Genomic DNA, 25,704 nt, shown 5'->3' with positions numbered 1-25,704 from the left:
TGTTTCAGCGGAAAGAACCAACAATTTACCAACATTGGTGGTGGTGGTGGTTTAGTCACTAAGCTGTGTCCAACTCTTGCGACTCCATGGACTGTAAACTGCCAGGCTCCTCTGTCCATAGGATTCTCCAGGCAAAAATACTGGGGTAGGTTGCCATTTCCTTCTCCAGGGCATCTTTCCAGCCCAGGAATCAACCTGGGTCTCCTGCATTGCAGGCAGATTTTTTACTGACTGAGCTATAAGAGAAGCCCCATTAGTTTAAGAAATAGTGGCAACTGTTTAAAATTAAAAAAAAAAAAAACACAAAAACTTTTACTCTAGAGAATAGCATAACATACAAATAATTACTTCAGCAGAAATTTTATTTTGTTATTGTTTGCACTGAATTTAGAAACTCAGTATTTAAAATTTGCATTTTACAACATGCCTTTAAAATGTAAGAAATATTTCCTGTTTTATTGATATTACTACTCATTCAATTTCTCAAGCCTGAATACTCAGAAGTATTTCCCTCATTCTCCATATTTGAGTCCTCTTACTGGTTTTAGGGAAAGGGAGATGATTGTTATTTTTTACTTTTATTATACAAGTTAGTCAAACATATACATAATTATCCTCTCTGATATGCCAATAAAAGCTTACCTTGAAGTACCATTTAGACTTCACTTAAAAGTCATAGATAGCAAACAAAAATGTCACTTGATCCTCTTAAGAATTTCTTTTTTGTGCTTAGCAAGAATCTGGACAAATGTTCAATAATGATGGTGATTTGGCCACTTTACAATGCCAGGTTGCGGTGTCTGTGAGTGTCTAGGCTCTTCCTGCATGGTGACAGGGTGAAGGTCCAGGTTTAACCTTTTTATCTGCTTTTAGACCGAATAAAATGAAAAACCCAAAGGCTGAAAGAGGGCTGGCGGTAACTGAAACTTGCCCCCTTTTAAGGAGCTTATTTGGGAAAAACCTTATTACAACTACTTCAGATTTCCCTGGCTCTTCTCAGTCTCATCTTCAATGAGACTATGAAATGTTTTTTAATGTGGATATATTTCTACCCCAAACCTACGGTGATTGGGTAGGCAACAGTCAGTCATATTTACCTTAAAAACCATCAAAAAAGCAAAAATTAAGAAAAAAAATCTCATTTTAATAGTATATTCTCATGACTAGGTTTTGTTTCTTATAATTCATATGTCATTTTCACACAATTTATCTACCCTTAGCGATTTTTAGAAGCCAAATAAGAAAAGAAACATTGATTTAAGATTGTAATTGTAAAGAGTGTCATTCAAACAAAAGGATTGAATGCTTTTATTCGAATAATGCATGGAAAAATATTTTTCACATTTTACATAGTTAGCAAAATAGTCCTTGAGCTATACATGAAGAGGCAACATATCAATTGAAAATAGGCTATGAGAAATTAAGATTGTATTCTAGAAAGCCTACAGCACTCATGGAAAAATAAAATAGCATAGCTAATCAACCAACAAGGAGATAAAATGGATCATAAAATATACTGTTTGTTTGAGGCAGAAAAATGTGAAAAGTGCCAATAAGACAAACAGAAAACAACAACATGGTAAATGTAAGCCCTACAATATCAATAATCAATTAAACAAAAATGGTCTAAAATCTCAACTGAAAGTCAGAAATTGTCAAATTGGACAGAAAAGTAAGACACAACTGTGGGCTGCCTAGAAAACCCAACTTTAAAGATTTCTAAAAATGAGGTTGAAAGTGTAAGAATGGAAAAAGATATACTTAGGTAACAAAAATCACAAGGAATATGAGTGGCTAAATTAATAGACAAAGATTATAGAGCAAAGAATATCACATGGAAAGGCAGCATTCATTTCCTAGTGATAAAAGAGTCATTTGAACAATAGAATATAAAAATCTAAATCCTTAATGTACCTAATAACAGAGATTCAAAATATATGAAGCAAACTTATCCATCTTCAAGAAGAGATACACAAATCTATAGTCTATGTTGGAGATTAATACCCATCTGTCAATAATTGAGCATGTAGAAACAATAGCAAAGTGGAGGAGACTAGAAAATCCATGTTATCTACAAACTGCAAAATTGGAGGAGGCTAGGCAATCAGTATTATTCACAAATTGTACATGAAGCATTTACTCAGATATAACACATTCTGGGCCCTAAATTAAGGAAATTAGAATATTGGAAAAAGTTTGAAGTTAATTAATAGAAAAACCTACTAAACATCTATACTGGAAAAGAAAAACAGTCACAAATTAAAGACCTCAGCTTATACACTGAGCCTAGAAGAAGTACAGATGAGACCCAGAGTAAGGAGGAAACGGAAATAATGATCAGAGTGAAAATCACTGAAACAATACACAAAACAGAAAACTCAAGAAAATTAAAAGGTAGTTCTTTGAGAAATTTGAGAAAATTAGTAAGTTCCTAGCCAATTCAATCAATAAAAAAGAGAAGATAGAAACTACCAGTATCAGGAATAACAGACATAATATAACTACAGATTCTACATACATTACAAGAAAGGATTATTATGAATAACTCTGCCAACAAACTCAACATAAATGAAGCAGACAAATTTCTTGAAATACGCAAAATGAAAGCTCATTCAAAATAAATAACTTCAACGATCTAATGTCTATTCAATAAACTGTATTTCTAGTTAAAATCTATTACGCAAAACAAGGAAACAAAAACTCATGCCCAGATGACTTAGGAATTCTTCCCAACATGTAGGGAGGAAATACTACCAATTTTACACAACTCTTCCAAAAAATATAGAAAAGGGACAGCTAAACTTCTGTGCTTGCTGCTGCTAAGTCGCTTCAGTCGTGTCTGCCTCTGTGCGACCCCATAGACGGCAGCCCTCCAGGCTCCGCCGTCCCTGGCATTCTCCAGGCAAAAACACTGGAGTGGGTTGCCATTTCCTTTTCCAGTGCATGAAAGTGAAAAGTGAAAGTGAAGTCGCCCAGTCGTGTCCGAGTCTTTGCGACCCCATGGACTGCAGCCTACCAGGCTCCTCCATCCATGGGATTTTCCAGGCAAGAGTACTGGAGTGGGTTGCCATTAAACTTCTGTGATGTCAGTATTATTCCAAAAGTAAAACCAGATACAGGCATTACAAGAAAACTATAGAGCAACATTCCTCATGAATATAAATACATATGACCAAAAAAATTGCACATGAAAAAAACCACATGGTGATTTGGGCTGCAAATAACAGAAAAGAAGTAGAAATAATGTAAAAAGAAAATCCCAACACTAAGGTTTTAGGATATGTCATTGAATCTGAGGAAGAGTTAAATGGAATCCCTTAGAAAGTGTGGGCAAGAGAGCAATTCCATAATCTTAGCTGTAGGAATCTGCCTGGTGGCTCAGACAGTAAAGAATCCGCCTGCAATGTGGGAGACCTGGGTTCAATCCCTAGTTTGGGAAGATTCCCCTTGGGGAGGGTATGGCAACCCATTCGAGTATTCTTGTTTGGAGAATCCCCATGTACAGAGGAGCCTGACTGGCTACAGTCCATTGAGTGGAAGGGGCATGGGGGATATGGTGGGTTGCAAAGAGTCTGACATGACTGATCAACTAAGCACACACACAGACATTCCTATAGAGCTCCATTATTAACCTGTCTCAGGTTTCAACTCATCTCTGTTTAGTTCTAAATTCTTCTGAGAAGCAATCTGATGAACCTGTCTTTGTTCATAATGTGCTGAACTTGGCATTGGGGTATGAGTACTACCATGACAGGGGTAGACTCAATTTTATAATCCTGTGCTTGACTCTGGAGGAGGCAATTCCTAAGGAAGGGATGTCCAGGTGATTGTTATAAATTTCTGGAGATTGTAATGTTTCATTACTTAATAATGCAGACTAAAATTTAAAATCCAAAATATGAAAGATAAAATTGTTTTAAAGTATGATTCCAAATTATCTTCATTTGATCTCATTCTGAAAAGGGAAAAAAAAGTATTATAAAAGAAAAATGAGAACTAGTAAATCTTAACCTATATTAAAACATACTTCTCAAAAAATTGTCCTCTTAGATATCTATCACCTAACTATTTATCTTATCAGTTGGATAAATCTATAAACCTTAACCTTTTACAGCTGTTTCTGATGCAAATTTATACCCATGTGGCCCTGATGAAATTGAAATTGAAGGTGACTATTTGTAAGTATCAGTTTGTTTTTAACAATGTGTTTATAAACCAATAATTTCAAAAGGTTTTTATTTCCTGTAACTTACTGTATGTGTTGAATTACAGTAGTATCTGACAAATAGTCTAGTGGATATCAAAAATAAAAATCACTCTATTATGCCATTAAGAAATAGTCTTGGAACTGGCAGAGGTATAGAGAGTTGGGTATATTCATGTCCTACAGATATATGTGTATACTGGTAGAATCTTTTCATGAGAAAATCTGGCAATTCATCTTAACAGCCTTAAAAATTAACATGTATTTATTTCGAGGAATTCCACTTTCAAAATCTACCTAAAGAAATATTTAAAGTTAGTTATAGAAGCATTTTTCAAATAATATGAAAAAAATTGTACATATCCAGTTCCTGCTGGTTAATTCAATATTTTTGACACATGCATTATGATAAAATACTCTGTAAACAATATTATAATGCAAGAATACATACTTTCACCTTAGTAGTAGTCTTGGTACTTTGTACCAAACAAGCTTGAAAGATAAACCCAAAAATGTTCATGGTGGTCCCTTCCCAATCTATATTTTTCATTTTCTAATTTAAAATTTTAAAAGTTATTTCAAATGTTTAGGCTCCCTTCCTGTAACAAAAAACTCTAAGTAGTTTGTCTAATAAAATTTATGATGTCTAGCTAATAGGGGGCAGAAATTAAAATTATTTATTGAAACATTAGCCTTTTTGTTGGGTTTGTTGATAAAATATATTGATAATTATATGGTGATATACTGAATGAAAGAGGAATTGTTGACATATAATTAATATATCTGAAAAAAGTATCTTTAATGGTGAAATAGACCATATTGACGTAAAATGAATCAGGATAAATCATATAAAATTTAGATACCAGCTCTTTGTCTTTAAAAAAGTGGTAGTAGAATAATCCTCAAATAAATCACTCTGTGTTGTTTTTCTATGCCCTATTTCATTTGCAAATGGATTTTCCAGTCCATTTTCCTAGTGCTCTCTAAACAAGCAATTGTTATATCTCAAAGTCTCAGTTTGATTAGACCCTGTTATAAGAGAATCAAATAATATCCTTAATAATAGTAACATTAACCGTAAAGTATAATTTTTTCTGTATTATAGATTTGGGTTTTATCATACACTTATATTAAGTAAAATCACTTCTCCCTCTTGAATAAACAATAAATTTAAGCCACTTGTTATGATACTCAGAATATTTGTGTAATTGATTGGAAAAACTGCAGTACAAAGTCACACACAATTTGAGAAAGTAACACTTGAATGAAAATATTGAGTCAAAAGTCAACAGATAAAGCTTCAGGATAAAACAGAGAATACATTATAGCAGGTGCTTTGTTGGAATTGACAAAGTGATAATTGTGCCTTTCAAGCAGAAATAATTTATCTGTTGTTGTTTTTGAAATCTTTTTCTTTATATTTTAGCAAATGTTTTTTGATCTACATTGTTGCAAACAGTGATTAGCTTACCCAAATAGAGGATGCCAATTCATTCAAAAATTAATTTCATGATTTATTTTCTTTTCAGTCATTTGTTATCTCTTCCTAGTAATCATTTCCATAGATAGTTCTTCCTTATTTGGAAATAAATTCAACATTTTTTTTAGTTTATTTAATAGAAAATTTTCATTCAGATATGTAATTTTTCAAAAGCATATATAGTCCAAAGTAGTCTATTATTTCCTTCAAATCTAGATAATGATTTGGCCTAATGTTTAAAATGTTTGGCAAAATATTTATTACTTAGATTAATTTGAAGACGGTTCATTTGTTATTGGGATTTTGTAACTAGATATTTAACAAATAATACTTTAAAATATCTGAAATTATATAAGTTTGTTCCCCTCACATTTAGACTAAGGTCTCAGAATTTTCCAAAATCTACATTACAGAACTGAAAAAATTATTTTGTGATTATCATAAAATTAATTACAGTGAATATCATAGAAAATATTTGTATATTTTAGGACATTTAAAAAATCTTACTTTGAATATTTATCAGTCAGATATTTTTCTCTTTTCTAAAATAGAACAGAAAAAAAATCAAAAGCTATTTTGAAACATTTAGATTCCCCCAATTTAATCTTCAAAATGCCCAGGCATAAAAACTGTAAAATCTTCCTGAGTTCCTAGAGAAACTTTAAACTTTTTTAACCTCAGAATAATGAAAAGAATGACTGCTGTTTAACACTTAATATTTTTCACCCCTGCTGCTGCTAAGTCACTTCAGTCATGTCCAACTCTGTGAGACTCCACAGACAGCAGCCCTCCAGGCTCCTCTGTCCCTGGGATTCTCCAGGCAAGAATACTGGAGTGGGTTGCCATTTCCTTCTCCAATGCATGCATGCATGCTAAGTTGCTTCAGTCATGACCAACTCTGTGTGATCCCACGGACAGCAGCCCACCAGGCTCCTCTGCCCACAGGATTCTCCAGGCAAGAATACTGGAGTGGGTTGCCATTTTCTTCTCTGAATATTTACCACTAACATAGTATAATCACTTCTGTAATGAATATCTCTTTCAACCCAGAGTAATGATGGATTGGGTTATGAGAGTAACTTATAAAAGGGTAAAGCATTTGATTTTGCATTATCATGACTATTTTTATAACAGGAAATTATTAAGTAGAAATATTATTTTATTTGTTCCTTTTTTTTTTAGAAAGGATAATTGCTTAACAGAAAGTAAATTCCTTTCCTTTTCAAGAGCTAGACTTTTCAAGAGTTGTCATATTCAACATGCATTAATACAAGCTTGATAAGCTGATATATTTCTCTGCTATCAATATCTATGAGATTATGAGTCAAAGTAAGAGTATGGTACTTTGCTGATTGCTAGAGAATAATTATTTTTCTAAATGTATTTTACTTTTCCTTAATATAAATCCCTGAGTTACAGTTTTCATGAGCTTTCCCATAACACCTCTTTAAGATGACCAACTACAAATTTTCTCCCACCAGGTCAGCTGTCTGCCTCATTACCATCTCCAGCTCCAGGAAGGCCACAGGTTGTGGCGGAGCTTATTGAGTCCAGGCTTTTCTGTAGGTGTGCTTTTGATGTTTTCCCTACAAACAACTCCATGGGATTTCACATAGCTTGGTCTAGGCTTTCTTCTCAAGAAATCAAAGAAGAGCTGAAACAAGAGACCACAGTTCAGGTATTCTCTCTTTTAGAACTGGATGGTATAAATCTCAGTGGAGACAGGGTATGTTCAAGAAGTTGGATTTTCTTTTATTTTCATAAATGTGTTAATTTTAAAAAATGGATTTTAAAATTGGAAGTGGGGACGAATTGGGAGCTTAGCATTGACACATATATAGTCATGTAAAATAGATAGCTAGTGGGAACCTGCTGCAAAGCACAGGGAGCTCAGCTCAGTGCTCTGAATGACCTAGATAGGTGGGGAGGGGCAGGGAGGTCCAAGAGGGAGGTGATATATGTATACTTACAGCTGATTCACTTCATTGTGCAACAGAAACTAACACAACATGGTAAAGCAATTATACTCCAATAAAAATGAAAAACAAAAATGCTAAAAAATATATATATTCTAATATAAGTTTTATCCTCAGGATATAAAGCACAATGTTTTTCTTTTAATTTTTTTTCTTGGGAGTTGTGCCAACTCCAGTGATAACTGGATTAATCAGTAATCTTAGTGACTTTATATGAGTATCTGCTTTAGTAATTCACTGATTATTATCAATGAACCCTTATTAATTTATGTCCCTTTCTTGTTTTAAAATATAATTTTATTCTGGAAAAAAGTTTCTATTTTTTCAATGATAATATCATTTATTATCCACCTTTAAAAACATCTTAAGTACAAAGTCTACAAAACACTGATTTATGTTGAGGTTTAAATAATTAATATTTTATAGCAGACTTTTTCTCAATTTTCAAGCAAGCTTTTAAATTACTTTTTTCTGTTATATCTTATGCACAATCTACCAAAAGTTAAAGTACTTTAATAATTTATCCATATGTCTTCCATAATTGTGTTGCTAAATGACTATTTGTTAACTGTATTCATAGATATTTTGTAGTGCTTTCATCTTTTTCTTGGAGAACCCACATGTACAAAGTTTAGCCGTCGAAAGCTGAGAATTTTTTGCCAGCATTAAGGTATGTAGCAGTGGGTATAGATTTGAAAGGTTATTCCTCTGGAACTGTGTTTTCCACATTGTGATCTGCAGCTGCTGGTTCCAGAACCACATCACAGACTCCATGCTGAGACCCAAGAGTTTGTACTTTTTGAGAAATAGCTCAAATAATTCTAGTGCCAATGAGCTTTGAGGTCCTGTTACTGAACTAAAGTTGGAATATACTTGCTTTTTTTTTTTTTTTTCAGAAAAAAATTCTGTCTGCCTTGAACCAGAATCATGAAGGCAGACTTCAACCAGACTGCCTAAAATGTGTTGTGGGACGAAACTGTGCCTAAACTCTAAACATTACAGCAACTCCATGTACTCTTCTGTGCATTGCTGATGTATTTAAGGGTTTGGTTTTAATTGATCTTGTTAGTTAAAAAATTCTATTTAGTTTATAGTTTATTGCTATCATCAGCTCACTCAGCAAAACAGGAGCTATAGAGGGGAATGCCCTTTCAAAATTATTATATCTTAGAAATAAATTATATTTTAACATGATTAATTTACATGTTTTCTTAACATCAATTACAACCTGAATTGAGCACTATATCTGAAGATGGGAATGAATACCAGTTGAGGATAGAGAGCACAGTTCCTATTGTTTGTCCTATTGGATTCAGTGAGCTTGATCAGGAGTGCAAAATCTCATTAAAACTGACAACTGTTGATCAAGGTAATATGCTAAATCCATTTCATTACTAGAGTTCAAATAATAACCAATGCTTTTTTCCTTCAGGAAGTCACTGGAGTGCACACATATAATTAATTATATTGCATGTTTACATCATTTTACAACTCAATCATGTTAATAATACTGGGCCAAATTTATGATTGCCAAAGCAATCTATATTGCAGTCCATTTATCCCTCCAGGGCTCAAAGCACAAGTTAGGAAAAAAAGACAATAATAAACAGTTTCCACATTGTTATCTTTCTCTTCCTTCTCTTTTTTCTCTTTTTCCTTCTCCTCATCCTTCCACCTACTCTTCTCTTTGCTTTGTTTTCAGAGATTGAGGGACACACTGGTCTTTAAGATCTTCCAAGTCATCCCTAATGAGGAAGGTGTGATAAGTTATGCTAAAAGTTCAAGCTTATGTAACACAAATCTCATAATGCATTCTTCCCACTCTGCTCTCTAATGTAAGCTCATGTTTGAGATGTTTTGCTTTCAAAGCCTTCCATTTAAATTACTAGTTATAGAGACTGTATGACACGGTCACTGCCACAGCCACAGAGAGAGCTGAAATTCTCCCTCAGAACAAGAGAGGCTATGAGAGGACAAACTGTGTATAGTGGTGATTGGGTTGATTGGGTTTTTTTCCCCTAAGCCTCTGATATTGGGACCAAGCAAGTAAAATATAAATAAAATAATTTTCAAGAGAGATTATAACTCTGTTCATATATTAATACCTTTTTCACCATAGGGCATAAACTTTTATTTACTAAATACACCAAGTGCAATGTATCTAGGTCTTCACATCTATATTATACCTAACTAAATCAGAGAAACAAAAGGATAAAAATGCTAAGAGACTGCCTCATGGGAAGTACTCACCCAGAAAAACAGATGACTATAGAGACAGAAAAAAGAATCAAAAGAGGCTATCCCAACATGCTTGACACTCTACAGGCTTAGGTAACACCCAACTATTTCCTCGGGTTTCAGGAGCACCATAAGCAACACTTTATTTTTAAATACAACCCAGAATAAGAAATTAAACCCTCTCTTTCAGGCTGTTTGACACGTCTACTTCAAGCTATTTGCTTATTGTGTATATTTGCATAATATGCAAATTTTACTAAAGTTTATGGGGAATAATAGGAAGAAAGTAATGTGACTGACATCTTCCAAAATTGTTTTAGGCAAAGAATTCCTTCCAAGTGTACTTTAAAGTATATTTGCCTGCTCTAAATTCTTTCAACATGATAAGCACTGTTAAAATAATACAAAAACAGCCTAAATATATTCCTACATTTTAGAAGTTTATCTGTTATTTGTCAATTAAAAACAATTTCCTTTTTTTCTGGATAAAATTTATTTCATCCTGATATTCTTCATCTCATCTTCTTTAAGTATATTTTCATTATATCTCTACTCCTATAGAGCAGAAGTTGGTGTCTCCTACCTTATTTCTGGGCTTCACAGGTAGAGCTAGTGGTAATGAACTGGCCTGCCAATGCAGGAGACTTAACAGACCGGGGTTCAATCCCTGGGTTAGGAAGATCCCCTGGAGGAGGAAGTGGCAACCCACTCTAGTATTGTTGCCTGGAGAATCCCATGGACCGAGGAGCCTGGCGGGCTACAGTCCATAGGGTCGCAAAGAGTCAAACATGGTTGCACCTCTGAGCACACACATGCAGTATATTTCTAGAAAGACCCCACTGCTTTTTCACAGTCTTAAAAAGAACAGTACTTGGCCCTCATATCATAGACTAGGGGAAATTATGTCTGTGGTCTATCTAAGCAAGATATATTTCATATTCACCTTAGGGAGATGGCTAAGAGTTTAGATGTTTCTGTTATTTGTTATGTATATGGGAAAAGTATATATTCCTAGGGAAAAAAAATGCATGAAGAGAAAATTTTTTCAGGAACTTAGAATCTATGCAGTGAGCCTATCTCAGATGGACTTTGTATTCACCAATGGGATGTGAGAACAAACTTCTTTTATAGCCAGCTTTTGGTGGACTCTATCCATTTTGTTTAGTTAAACAAATTTCTAGAGTTTCTTCCTTCTCTTTTCTTTCCAAATTATTTCTGTGTGTATTTTTTGTTCCAAGGCAAAAAGCATCTCAAAGTTCTGAATATATTGGGACATTTGGACGGTGAAAAGAGACTGAGGATTTATTTCTGGTGTAGAATTACTTAGTTTTGATTTTTCTGTTTTTAAAATGAACTCTGTATCAATAATTAAATCTGCTTGGTGAACTCTGTTTCAGTAATCATTGCTATCCCTCAACAATGGATAGAGAGAATATAAGTTCAAGCCCTAAGATTTATCTGTACCCAAGGCCTAAAAGAATTAGAAAGAAAAAATTAATTATGTTTCATAGTGTTAGAATTACATTGGTTTCTTTACAGAAACAAAAAAAAATTTATATTGCTTCTAAATTATTTCCAAGAGCATATGAATTTATAACCTATGAAAAATAGTAATATGTATGTATATATGTTTACACACATGTTGATTAACTATTTGTAAAGATTAGGTAGAGTTCAATAGCTTTGGCCTATTTAGGCAGAAATTACCAATATATTTTTAAGTAAGAGTAAATAATTTAAGAATAAATTCTGAATTCACTGTTTTATGTTATTATGGATTTTGGTTGGTATTTTCTCTTAGGAAAATTTTCTGTGTATTTTGTTCACTAAAATAGGTGCAGAACAGCTAGGCTTAAATTGGGCACTGTCTTCCTGTCCCGTGGACCTTTACCAGACATCATCCTGTGCTACCGGAACCTGCAGCCAAGCTTTTGTCTACTACACTGTGGTTACAGATTTTTCACAAGATGGGAATAGAGTCACAAATATTGTAGTAGAACCTAGAGTTCATGAGAATTTCCTGTGGAACAGCTACATTTCAGACAGCATCCAGGTTAACAAATTATAAAAATCTTTTTATAAACTAAGCTTTAAAAATATGTGTATTTTATCACTATACCTTATAAACTTTTCATCTCAAAATTATTTAATGAGCTATTTCAGTTTTTAAATGATTCCTACCTTAATAACTATGATAAAACAGTAGCTGATTAAAAATTCACTGAGTTTGTTAGAAAATGTATTGTATATCTCTAAATAACAATTAATAGTAATATTTAGGGAAAATTTCTTTGCTTTTAAGATCAGAGTGAAAGATGTCCCAACTGCTTACTGCTATTCATTTACTGATCCACATATAATCACCTTTGATGGCAGGTAGGTTCCTGAAAGCTTTCTCCTTTGGTAGTTTGTGTTTTTCTTGGATTCTGTTGCTTTGTTTTAAACATTATACTATTATTTTTCTTAGTCCTCTTCACTGAAAGATTAAAAAGGAAGGCATGTATGAACATCACTGTTTTGTTTCTAAATATTTGTTCGTGTGAAATGTTTTTTGCCCTAAAATCTAGTTCTTTTTAAATATACAGAATAATTGTGAAGCTGAGTTTGTAAAAATAAAGATTCTTATAAATACAGTCATTTTAGCTTGACCATTTATTTATCATAATGATTAAATTATCTATTCTAGAGATATGTACTGTATTGCATTTCTACAAGATATTGAAATAATAATATTGAAGGTTTAGGTAAGATGATTAAGCTAACACATATAATTATTTAAAAAATTAACCACTTCTAATTCATTGCAAGGATACTCAGGGGAAAAACTGTTATAGCCATCATGAATACCTGGATGTCTGCCTTTAGAACTTAACGTAAACTGAGCAAAATGACTCAGCAGTAACCTAAACCAGCTTGCTATTAATACCTGCATAGAAGGATTTAAACTCAGTTATATTGTTTTGGGAAATACATGATATTAAGATGTTGCTAAAGAAATAATAAGAATACCTCCTCATTGAATCATAATTTTCTTTGTGATAGCAGCTCATTTTGTCTTTAAAAAATTATAATGTGATCATTAATAAAATTATTTAATATCAGCAAAAAGATATAGAGCCCCCCCACCAATAACAAATGAAATTCCAAAAGTTTGAAAAGGTATTGAAAGTTTGTAGGAGGTGACCCCACATACAACAATCTTTTATGACTAGAATTAACTTCTTTATGATTAAAGCTAAACTTAGAAGCTTTAGTGGAAAAACCTGAAGAAAGCATAGTGGCTATTAATTTGTTATAATTCAACAATATTAGCCATGTAACAACTAAGTGGCAAACCACACTCTAAGTGTTGCAGTATGGAAGTGCACAAGACAAACATCCCCTGACCTCACGAGGCTTACGTTTGTATGGGTGGAGAGAGACATACACGGCAAAGTACGTAGTGTATCTGAGGGGAAAGAAAGCAGTGTCAGAAAGAGAAGGCTGAAAGTCGGACTGACTGAAGTGATGACACAGAAGAAAAATGTACTGAGAGAGATTTGGGTGTTTATTACTACCTTGTTTCATTTAGTAACCTGCAAATAATTGTTGTGATGTATGAAGCTATTAGAATATAGATTTTCCATTCTTGCATCAAAATATATTAAATGCATATAAATAAATTTAATACATATTTAGTTTATAACATATTGTGATATTTTATACCAATTCTTAATGCAGTGGACTTCTGTTAATGATAGGATGTATGATAACTTCAGGAATGGAACATTTGTGCTTTATAAGAGTATGCCACATGATTTTGAAGTCCATGTACGTCAGGGGGACTGTGGAAGTTTTCACTATCCTGTGTCATGTAACTGCGGCTTTGTTGCCAAAGAAGGTGAAGTAGTTACTTTCGATATGTGCAGTGGTCAGCTGCATGAATCACAGCCATATTTATTTGTAAAGAGCCAAGATGTAACCAGCAATATCAAGATAAGCGAACAGTATGTATGATTCTGCACTGTTAAAAGTATTGTTTGTTTTTTTCTGCTGATGATTTTGGATTCAAATCTGAATTTCATCTATATTAAATTAGGTGCTATTATTTTTCCAGTGTTAGTTTTTTTAAGAAAATAACTTACCAATTAACACTGATCTCAGAATACATTTTTTCACTTACCACACAAATAGACACGACAAAGTTAAAACTGTCAAATCTAAAGTGCCTTAAGATTTCAATATGATAACAGTGGATTATTCATAAAAATATTTTTTATAATATCCAATAAACAGTATATTAGGCAGAGATGAAATATATAATTAAGAATAAATATTCAGTAGTAACTATTTTTGAAATGAATACAAATGATTCTGCTTCAGGAATAAACTGGTAGGTACATGAAAGAGATTAGAAAATCAAGAAATAGACCTAAGGTTATATATTTTAAAATAATACTTAATATCTGTGAGCTGATTATTTGCATTTTAAGGTCATCTTCCCTTTATCTTCCAAAAAAGTAAATTCCAGGTGAATGAAATTTAAAATTTAAATGAAAGTAGTAGAAGTTGCCAGGTCCAGCACAGCGGGTGAGAAAGACCTGAAACGGGGGCGAGCACTGTAATGAAAAGACAGACCCCTATAATTTGGCAAGCAGGGAGTCAGGGGGCCATCCTGTTGTTCATGCCAGGGGGACAAAATGGCTCCTTCCAGCCCGCACTTTTATTGGCAGAAGTCACATGAGATCATTAGGGAATAGCTACACTGGGGAGTTTGATTAGCTCGAGCGGCTCTGCTGTTGATCAGGAATACAGGAATAACTTGTTTTGTTTCCATGGAGACGGACGCAGGGGTAGGCAGTGAAGCGGGGCAGAGAGCACTTCCTGCCCCAAGAATGTCAGGTCAGCATGCTTACCAGGACAATCACCAGGACGCGGTTTGCCGCACCCTTGAGTCATGGGGCAGGTTCTGGTCTCTGCTCTGCCAGGCTGCAACAGAAAGTTTAAGTGAATGTTTTTATAGCATTGAGATGAGTAAGAATTTTTAGCATAGCTTTATATATTTGAATTGTCATTAAAAACCAAAATGCAAATCAAAAATGGAAAATATTTGCTACATATATAGAAAGCACTCATACATCACTAATATATAGTCAGCAGTCCAATTAACACGAGCAAATAATATAAATAGGCAATTCACAAAGAAATAAAACTGACTAATATGCCCAGAAGTACAAATAGTCAACAAAAAAATGAAAATGTCAACCTCATTAGTTTATCAAAGAAATGCAGATCAAACACCTCTCATGCAAGACCAAGTGTAGAAAATGTAGTTACAGTCTTTCCAGAGAACATATGTAGTATTCATATATAATAATCTGAACTTATGCATGCCATTTTTTCAGGAAATCTTAGTTCTGAAAATTTATCAAAGTAAAATAATCAAGGATGTGCAGAACCTTAGTGATACTCATTATATTTTTCCAAGAGGGAAAAAGTACAATTAATCAGTGATTAATAAAACCATTTAACCAAAACCCTAAATATAATGTTGTCACATAATAGAACATTTTGTACTCATGAAAATTTTGGAGTAAATGTGGATTTATTGACAGGTGAAGAAGATATTAATGAACTATAGGAGTGGTTTACAAAGCACTTGCATTAAGATATAATAGCTATCTCAGATTGAGTAGTAATGTAAAATTTGTTTGCTTTAAAAATATTTTTCTGCAGTGAACACTTAACTGTTTCCATACAAAGGAGAAAAGTTCTATTTTTCAATTTAAAACTTTAAAAGGGGAAGGAGAGTCAGAGGAACGAAACACAGGTAGTGTGTTTTCAGTGATCTTCAACACAGACATCAAAGCGCCTGACGTGGGAGAGGGGTGATCCGCCTGTGAGGAGGGGTGATCCTCCTGCGAGGAGGCTCATGGATGACATAGGCTCTTAAGATGATTCAAGAAACCCCCTTGCTCCCATTCCCAGTTCCCCAAGCTACTTTCTGGTATAATTTGGCTTCTGATTCTATTTACCTACTGACTGCAAGAGAATACTGATTACCCACAGGAATCCGTTCTCCTCTAGAATTATATTTATTATAATTTATTATTATATTATATATAATATTATATTATATTTATTATAATTTATTATAATTATTATAATTATTACTATATATTATAGTAAATTAATTACTCAGCAGTCTAGCTCTACATGAAATAATTATTATCAGAGATATTATTTTGGAAACATTATCCTCAACATTTCTAGCTGTTTTAGTTGTATAAAATATTTGCTTTAGTGTAAATTATTAAACAAAATATCTCAGTGAAAGGACCAATATGGAGATAAAACTTCAAGATATAAAATATATAAAGATAAAACTTTATATTTTGCTCATTTTACTAATATGCTTAGTTTTTTTTCTAATCGATCTACTCATTATTTTGTCCCAGTAAATTAGAGGAAGACATTAGAAAGTCAATTTGATTCTCATAATCATTAAACCAATAACTCCTGATTTTCCTCCTACTGCCACCAACCTCCTCTTTTCCATCTCAGTAAATGCAAACTTCTTTCCTCAATTGTTCATGTTAAAAAGTCATAGTCACTTTGACTTTTCTTTTTATATCAAGCCTCATATTTGATCCATCAGAAGCAAATTCACCTCTTGTTTCAAAGAATTTTATCTCTTTCCCTGCTACCAACTTAGTTCAAGCCACCATTCTCTCTCCCTGAATTATTTTAGATTCTCTCAAAGTTTATTCTCCATGCAGTGATTCCTTTGAAATGTTAAGTCAGACTGTATTATTCCTCTGCTTAAATCTCTTTGTTGGCGCTTCATCACCTTCAGAGTAAAACTGGCAGGCCCTACTATAGCTTGCTGCTGCTAAGTCGCTTCAGTCATGTCCGACTCTGTGCAACCCCATAGACAGCAGCCCACCAGGCTCCCCGTCCCTGGGATTCTCCAGGGAAGAACACTGGAGTGGGTTGCCATTTCCTTCTCCAATGAATGAAAGTGAAAAGTGAAAGTGAAGTTGCTCAGTCGTGTCCGACTCTTAGCGACCCCATAGACTGCAGCCCACCAGGCTCCTCTGTCCTTGGGATTTTCCAGGCAAGAGTACTGGAGTGGGGTGCCATTGCCTTCTCCGTACTATAGCTTAGAAGACCCTATATAATCTGAGACTCTTCTCTCACTGAACTCATCCACCATTCCTCCATAGGTCATTACTTTCTAGTGTTCTCTAGTGGAAGCTTTACTGTTCCTCATAAAGGCCAAGCCTGCTTCTATCTCAGGACCTTTGAACTTACCACTCCCTCTCACTGACACATTCTTCCACATATCTTCATGACTGACTTCCTTGTCTTTTCTATTCAAATACCATATTATCATAGAATCCTTCCATGGTCATTCTAAATAAAATAGTTTTTCTCACACAACCCCATAGTGTTTATCTCCCTCAATGCATTAATAGTTAATATACTTTTTTCCATTGTTTTGAAAATATACTTTTTCTCCATTGTCTTATATGATACACTTCATATTTATTTTTCCTTTTTTGCTCTCCCATAATGGAATGTAAGTATCAGGAAGGCCAGGACTATTATATTTCCAACATTTAGAAAACAGCAGAAACATAGAAGTTGCTGTGTAAACATTTGAATATATAAAAGAATATTATTTTTCTAAATTTTCATAAATATTTTAGAACTTTAAATACAAATAGCAGGGTTTTTATATCCTATTGCTTTTAAAGTTATATTCACGTAGATCTTGATAGTTCTTAAACAAAGGATTCAATTACTTTTTATACTGAATTTATCTATTTTAACCACCAGATCTTGCTGATAGAGATAATGAATAATCTTACCATGACCAGAAGGAGAGAAATACCGTAAGAAGGTCATTTGACTGTGACTGATAAAGAAATTATTTTCTCCTATGACTGAGAAGTATACCTAAGATTATGGTAGCATGCAGAATAGCAATAATGCATAAAAATATCAACAATACTGGGACAACAGCATGCACAAAATTTGATAATTCTTTCCTAAAACATGTTAAGAATTGTTTCCTAATTTAATACATTGCATTGCTAAATACATTATCTTATTACAAGGGCATTTTTTCATAACCTATTTTTATAAGAGCATTTTTTTCTGTAACGTATCTCTATGACATAAACCAAATGGCAAAAGTAAAACATACGCAGGGTGGCAGTAATTTGTTAATACTTATATTATTTGGTATCAAACATTATTAAAATATTAATTAAACCTGTATAATTGGGCACTGATAATACCTGTAATGCTATTTCTATTGGATTGAATAGTAGGTAGCACTTCTTTTAATACTAGATTACTGTTAACATCTAACAGTTTAATTAATGTACTAAATAATATTGGGGATAGACTTTAAAATATTATTTTACATATGGTTTTAATTTTGGCCTTGAAAATAATTAGTTTTTTCTGGAATTAAAGAAAATATGGTCTATTTTTTAAATCATTTTTTTCTGAAGACAAGGTTCCTGAGATTATAGAATTTGAGAATGCTGGATTCTGTAATATTTGAAAATATAACTGTGTGATGGTGAGAGTTTTGGGTCAAGGCTTCAAAGAATCACCTTCAATTAAATGTGAAGTTACTAAACTGAAGATATGTTAATTATAATGTCAAAAACAATTAAGTTCATGAGTTATTCAGGTTAATTTACTTTAGTTTGGAGTATCAATTAGCAACATAATCTCAAAGGATGTCATATCCTCAGAGAGCTGAACAGGAAAACTGTTAAGTTGCTTAACCATAAAGCTTCTCCATTCCCTAACTCTATTAAACTGTTTTTTATCATTTTTATTGAGGCATTAGCTCACTATTTCACTCACAATAAGAAATTAAAATAATATCAAATGATATCAGCTTCTTTATTGAAATGTAAAAACACGAAGAATGGCGGTCATTTTAATAGAAGATACTGTGCTTTAATTATAGGATTGAGAGATATGAACAATTCCCTTTTACAAACCAAAAAGTTAGGAATAATTGTGCTTATCCTTTGTATTTCCCTTATTATAGATTTCATATGGGAAAATTGCAAAAAAAACAAGCGTTTTTCTTTCTTGAAGCCACATAAGACAGACATGGTCACTCAGTTTGAATATTAGTGCATCAAATTATAATTTATTTTTGATGATATTTATATGATCTTCTGTTTATTTGTGGAATTTTATTTTAAGGAAAGCACTTTAAATTTAGAAAGTACTTATTACATTGGGTAAGCTAGAAGCTTACAATAGTAAATCATAATTTAGTATTTTTTTATTATTTTTCTCTCAATTCATTCTGAGATTGAGAATTTAAGGAGGAAATAACTTTTGTATGTGTCTTTGGAAAATAGTTATACACAAGAATTATGCTTATTTCAAGATTTTATGAGTAGAGCCTTTCCAAATGAGCCATGAAATATTTTAACCTCAGTGAAATAATAAGACATGTAATAGGAAATGTAATATATATTATTTCACTCACTTTAGTGTCACTCAAGAGAGTTGTCAATATACTGTTCTTGGCAGAATAAACCACATGCTATCATCACACCATATCACATCACATCAAATGTGATCATCACACTCCAATTAAGTGATATGATGAGAGAATTTTATAGGTTTATATTCTCTTGGAAAGTACATTTTGTTCTTTCAGATATACTTTTTACTGTGATATTTCTTCTCATATTACTTCCCTCCTCCAAATATCTGATAAAGAGTATACTCTGGAATTCTCTAACTCTATACAGAACTATAGGAAAAATATATATATTCACTAACAAGAACCAAAATTACATACATTAACTATTTTCTTTCTCAACCTGTTTAGAGTGTTTATGTATTTTATTTGTAATACTGTTGGATTTATTAGCATTTCTATTCCATGTTGAATTTCCTTCACACTCTGGTTGATTTTAGTTATATACTTATTTGGAAGGTATGTGATATATTATAGTGGTTCTAATAGTCGATGCCATACAAAAGGTATACACTGCAGAGAAGTGTCATTTTCTTCTCATCCCTGTGTTCCTCTCCCCATTACTCCTTCTTTCCATCCTGTTTCCATCCACTTTCCTAAAGTATCCTTTGTTTTTTTAGTTTATTCTTGTTGTATTTCTTTTGCACAGTCAGTTCAGTTAGTCAGTTCAGTGCTCAGTCGTGTCCGACTCTGCGACCCCATGAATTGCAGCACGCCAGGCCTCCCTGTCCATCACCATCTCCCGGAGTTCACTCAAACTCAGGTCCATCCAGTCGGTGATGCCATCCAGTCATCTCATCCTCTGTCATCCCCTTCTCCTGCCCACAATCCCTCCCAGCATCAGAGTCTTTGCCAATGAGTCAACTCTTCACATGAGGTGGCCAAAGTACTGGAGTTTCAGCTTTAGCATCAGTCCTTCCAAAGAACACCCAGGACCGATCTCCTTTAGGATGGACTGGTTGGATCTCCTTGCAGTCCAAGGGACTCTCAACAGTCTTCTCCAACACCACGGTTCAAAAGCATTAATTCTTTGGCGCTCAGCTTTCTTCACAATCCAACTCTCACATCCATACCTGACCACTGGAAAAACCATAGCCTTGACTAGACGGGCCCTTGTTGGCAAAGTAATGTCTCTGCTTTTGAATATGCTATCTAGGTTGGTCATAACGTTCCTTCCAAGGAGTAAGCGTCTTTTAATTTCATGGCTGCAGTCACCATCTGCAGTAATTTCTTTTGCACAGAGGAAAATATAAATTTCTTCTTTTTTTTCCCCCTATGAATGGTGGCATAATACAGATGTTCTTTTTTACTTTTGCAGTAGTCATTTTTAACAAGCTTTTATCTAGAGCTCCACCCACCCAGTCATTTTCTTCATTCACTCTAAAAGCATCTAGGACTTTACAGAATCCAATTTTTAAGAACTGGATCACTTAAGTGATCCAGAATTAAGAATGCCATCACTTACTAATAGGATTAAACCTAAATTGCTATGTTAGAAACAAATGACCCTTCATCATCCAGCTATTGTCTGTTTTTCCAGGTGTGTACTTCCTGTACTCTAGGAAAATCCTATGCTTTTTCCTGCATTACTGTTTTTTCACATGGTATGCCCCTCCAGGCTTCCTAAATGACACTCATCTATTTCTGCTCCCAGTATCCAAAAGGCAGTCTCCTTTTTCAAGAGAAATGAAGCCTTTTGAAGCCTTCCTTGACCATGCTAGTTAGACTTAGTGGCTTCTTTCTCTCATGACACCTTATTTGAATCTTGGTTACAACAATAAGAAAATGTTTTGTTTTTCTTTCTTCCATGATCTCTTTTTATTAGAATATTCTCATTCCATATGAAAGACAGTGAGTGTTAGTCACTTAGTTGTGTCTGACTCTTTGTGACTCTATGGACTCCGACCAGGCTCCTCGGCCCATGGGATTTTCCAGGCAAGAATATATTGTAGTGGGTTGCCATTCCCTTCCCCAGGGATCGAACCCAGGTCTCCTGCATTCAGGCAGACTCTTTACCATCTGAGCCACTAGGGATTCCATACAGATACTCACAAAATACTGTTGAATGGAAAAGAAAGGGAACCCTATTTATTCTTCATTTGGAGTAGGCTGTCTATACAGAAGAGTGGAGATATCCTCTGTATTCCTGGTCATTGCCTGGAGTCTTGTTTCAACACCCAAAACCAAAATAAGAGTCCATACATCCATCTAAGTGTCAATATCATGACTACCCTCTGATGATTGTTGTCATCCCCCTCTGCTGGAAGGGAACCACTGATTTATCTGCTAGGCTAGACTGTACACAGTCCCTTAAACATGGAGATGTGTTATGAGGCTCACTCTTTCAGCTTCTGCTAGCCACAGACTAGTGTGTTCCTGCCTTCTTTTTCCTGCTGACCTGTAATACTGAAACATCAGTATATTCCTATCTCTGAGCACTTAAAAACATTCCAAGGCATAAACTTTTTAAATATCTGAACCTAAATTTTAGTAATAAAATATATCCTTTTTTCTGTGTTGTTATGTAGCCAGAATATTATTCTTGCTTTACTTCTTTAGACACCAATGCATTTCAATACTGAAAAATAGTATTTAAAGTTTAAGTATGATATGACATTGAGTTACTAAATGGGGTGAATTGGTTAGAATTTATTTAGTTTTAAGTTACATAAATTCAATTGAACTAGCTTGAGCAAAAATGATATTATGAGGAAAATGCATTTTTCACAAAATCCCAAAAGGAACTTGATTGCTGAATTCTCAGGAAAAAAAAATAAATTAAAATTGGGACTTAAACACCATGAAGACTCAGTGTGTCTGCATTTGTATGTGTGTGTATCTGTCATGGTCCTGCTTGTCTCTGTTTATGAGCTTCATTTTTCCCTTTCACTAGGTATTACCTTTCTCCAAGTAATGATAAACATGGCCATCAACAGCTCCATAGCTTTTTATCTTGTAACTCAAGCCTCCAGGTTGGCTCAACATCCTCTACGGTACAAAGTTAAAACATCTGAAATAAGCATTGGCATAGATTTGGTCCACCTATGGACCAGTCAGATGTAGTCAAGGGAGGTGGGTCATGTAGGAAAATGAGAAGCCCTTTGAAAACCATGTATACGGAGGCAGAAAGGGTGGTTTCAAGTAGAAGGTGGGATCAAGAGAAGTGAAGGATTTTCTGGGTAGAAAACCAGTCTGCTATGTGTCCACTGCATTGTCAAATATGTTCCGTCTTGCTACAAAAGTCATTACTTGGGATCCATTATTTATGGCTAATATCGGTAAGTTATTTGATTTGAACCCACAAGAAGTGTGTGAGTCATTAAGAGCAATTTATATCAAATTAGGATGCATATGTATTCTGAATAAAACTGTCAATGTCAGTTTTATTTTTTCATTATGCATTCCATTATACCAGGCATGTATTTTAAAATTAATATTTTGGTTATATGTAACTCACTGGCAAAGCATTTCCATGATCTAACAGAGGTTACTTGATTTTTCATTATGCTTTCAGTTTAATAGCAGTAAATGGGTCCTTGAAGAAGCCCTCTACACATACACTGTTTCTCAAAACAGCAGGACTGTTGATTGTCAACTGCCTGCTGATGTTCAGCAGTTTAGTACCATAGATATGATGGGTGAGAAACCAATCATGAAGTGGCAAATAAAGGTAAAAAAGAAAAGATATCCTCATATTTATAAATAAAATATGTATTAAAAATTTATAATGAATTTGTAAAACTACACTTAGAACAGATTATCTGATTATAGAACTACGTATATCTTGAAGGTATCTAAAGGAAGTGAAGAGGAACTAAAAAGCCTCTTGATGAAAGTCAAAGAAGAGAGTGAAAACATTGGCTTAAAGCTCAACATTCAGAAAACTAAGATCATGGCATCTGGTCCCATCACTTCATGGGAAATAGATGGGGAAACAGTGGAATCAGTGTCAGACTTTATTTTGGGGGGCTACAAAATCACTGCAGATGGTGACTGCAGCCATGATATTAAAAGACGTTTACTCCTTGAAAGAAAAGTTATGACCAACCTCGATAGCATATTTAAAGCAGAGACATTACTTTGCCAACAAAAGTCTGTCAAGTCAAGGCTATGGTTTTTCCAGTGGTCATGTATGGATGTGAGAGTTGGACTGTGAAGAAAGCTGAGCGCCGAAAAATTGATGCTTTTGAACTGTGGTGTTGGAGAAGATTCTTGAGAGTCCCTTGGACTGCAAGGAGATCCAACCAATCCTTTCTGAAGGAGATCAGCCCTGGGTGTTCTTTGGAAGGAATGATGCTAAAGCTGAAACTCCAGTACTCTGGCCACCTCATGTGAAGAGTTGACTCATTGGCAAAGACTCTGATGCTGGGAGGGATTGGGGGCAGAAGGAGAAGGGGACGACAGAGGATGAGATGGCTGGATGGCATCACCAACTCAATGGACGTGAGTTTGCAAGAACTCCGGGAGATGGTGATGGAAGGGAGGCCTGGCGTGCTGCAATTCATGGAGTTGCAGAGTCGGACACGACTGAGCGACTGAACTGAACTGAAGTGAATGATGGTTATAGGTTCAGTAATCCCAAGATAATGACCATATATGATGGAGCTTGTCAAGTTTGTGGTCTCTATGGAAAGGACTTGTGTACTAGAAAGGTATGTCACTTTTCCATTATTTTCACATTTGCATCATAGGTTTTTTTGTTTCTTGTGCTGCTGGAATATTAATGTAGGTTTTTACTTTCATATCACAAATACTAATAGAGAAAAGCCTTTCTCAAGTTTATGTAAGATTAAATCAAAATTGTTCTTCTGCCTATAACTCCTGTTAAAATGGCTGAGTTTCTGCCTTAGAAATTTTGAAGTGACAGGTTGTTTACTCCTGAAACATCAAAACAAGAGGTTCAGGTGGAATTTTCTTTCCTACATACATTTTTAAAGTAGTAATAGTGATTTTCCAATAAAATGCTGCCTCATGGTTACTTAATCTTCTCTGTGGCAAGTGACATGCATTTAGATAAGAGTCTGTAAAATGTGAGGCTAACACTTTCAAAGGGAGTTTCTTGTGCCCTCTAAGCTCATTGAAAAATGCAAATATCTACCACTTGAGGGATAACAGAACAGCACGGCCTGGGCTAAAACTTCTCACCCATATCCTTCTTATATAACCTATATCCAGTCCACTAGGCTTATCAACAGGTTTCTTTTCTATGTCAGTTGCTGATTTAAGTGATACCATGTGCGTAATATCACTTGGCTCTTCAGAACTAAGAAGCATATAAAATAGTTTTCATGTATCTGTTGTTCGGTCACTAAGGCATGTCCGACTCTTTGTGCCCCCATAGACTGCAGCATGCTAGGCTTCCCTGTCCTTCACTATCTCCCAGAGTTTGCTCAAATTCATGTCCATTGAGTTGGTGATCCCATATAACCATCTCATCCTCTGCCTCCCTTTCCTCAGATTTAAAATTTTTTTTTCTTGAGATTAACAATCAGATCACATCAATAAGAAATTTCTGTTTTTGAGAAGTTGTTTGATTTTCTTTCCTCCAAATATTACATTTCCGTATGTCCTGAAATAATTACTTTTCAGATGTTGTTATTCACAGTTGTTTTCACCTCTTGGGGCTATTTTGTTCTCATTTTTGTGCAGTGTTCCAAGTGATGTCAAGGAGATTTGGTAGAATGAGCAAACTTTATATATCCTGGACAAAATTTGATCTTCCTAAGTTAAAAATGATTTCTACATTTATGATTCTTTGCATGTCAGCATCTCTCTCCACTATTTTGTGTAATAGTATCCATTATCAAGTATGGATGACTATGCCAGGGATCTGGTTTAGTCTGGCCATGTTCAAAGGACTAGTGGGCTCCCAGAGGAAGGGAGGATAGCTATAAACCAATCTGATTCTTAGATACACAGGGGCAAAGAGTCTGTTTTAATTTCTTTGTAAATAAAACACTTCCTGTGTGAGTTTAGCAGTAAAAAGATAGAAAGAAAAGTGATGCTTTAGTCCATGTAATTTATAAATTATGTTATAATTGTACACAGGTACAATTATATGCATTTTCTTATTCCTTTCATATTGATCAGTTCCATTAACACACAGAGGAAATTATATTTTGTTTTCTAAGATCCATTTATGATCAGAATATACAAAAAATGTTTTCTAAAGTGAAAAAAAAGTTTGCTAATCAATACAGACTTATAAAATGCATTTGTTGGAATCATCAACATATATGCTGCTTTCTTTTTATGTATTGTGTTTTTTTTTTCCCTAAACACTAACTAGTTGTATCTC

At 34.2% G+C, this 25,704-nt stretch overlaps 1 protein-coding gene across 1 annotated transcript in view; it reads left to right on the top strand.

Annotated features, from left to right (window-relative positions):
* Nucleotides 1–25,704, top strand: part of VWDE (von Willebrand factor D and EGF domains) — a 95,588-nt gene that overhangs the window by 3,619 nt on the left and 66,265 nt on the right. The window contains 10 exon segments of the mRNA XM_069587575.1: nt 4,115–4,192; nt 7,166–7,410; nt 8,241–8,328; nt 8,880–9,029; nt 11,734–11,951; nt 12,201–12,274; nt 13,639–13,884; nt 18,365–18,534; nt 22,916–23,081; nt 23,959–24,058. Coding sequence (XP_069443676.1) covers nt 4,115–4,192; nt 7,166–7,410; nt 8,241–8,328; nt 8,880–9,029; nt 11,734–11,951; nt 12,201–12,274; nt 13,639–13,884; nt 18,365–18,534; nt 22,916–23,081; nt 23,959–24,058 — 1,535 coding nt within the window.

This window comes from Ovis canadensis, chromosome 4 (assembly GCF_042477335.2).
Source record: "Ovis canadensis isolate MfBH-ARS-UI-01 breed Bighorn chromosome 4, ARS-UI_OviCan_v2, whole genome shotgun sequence".
Lineage (NCBI taxonomy): Eukaryota > Metazoa > Chordata > Mammalia > Artiodactyla > Bovidae > Ovis > Ovis canadensis.
Note: the sequence above shows the minus strand (reverse complement) of the source record. Positions and strands in the feature narration are given on the sequence as shown.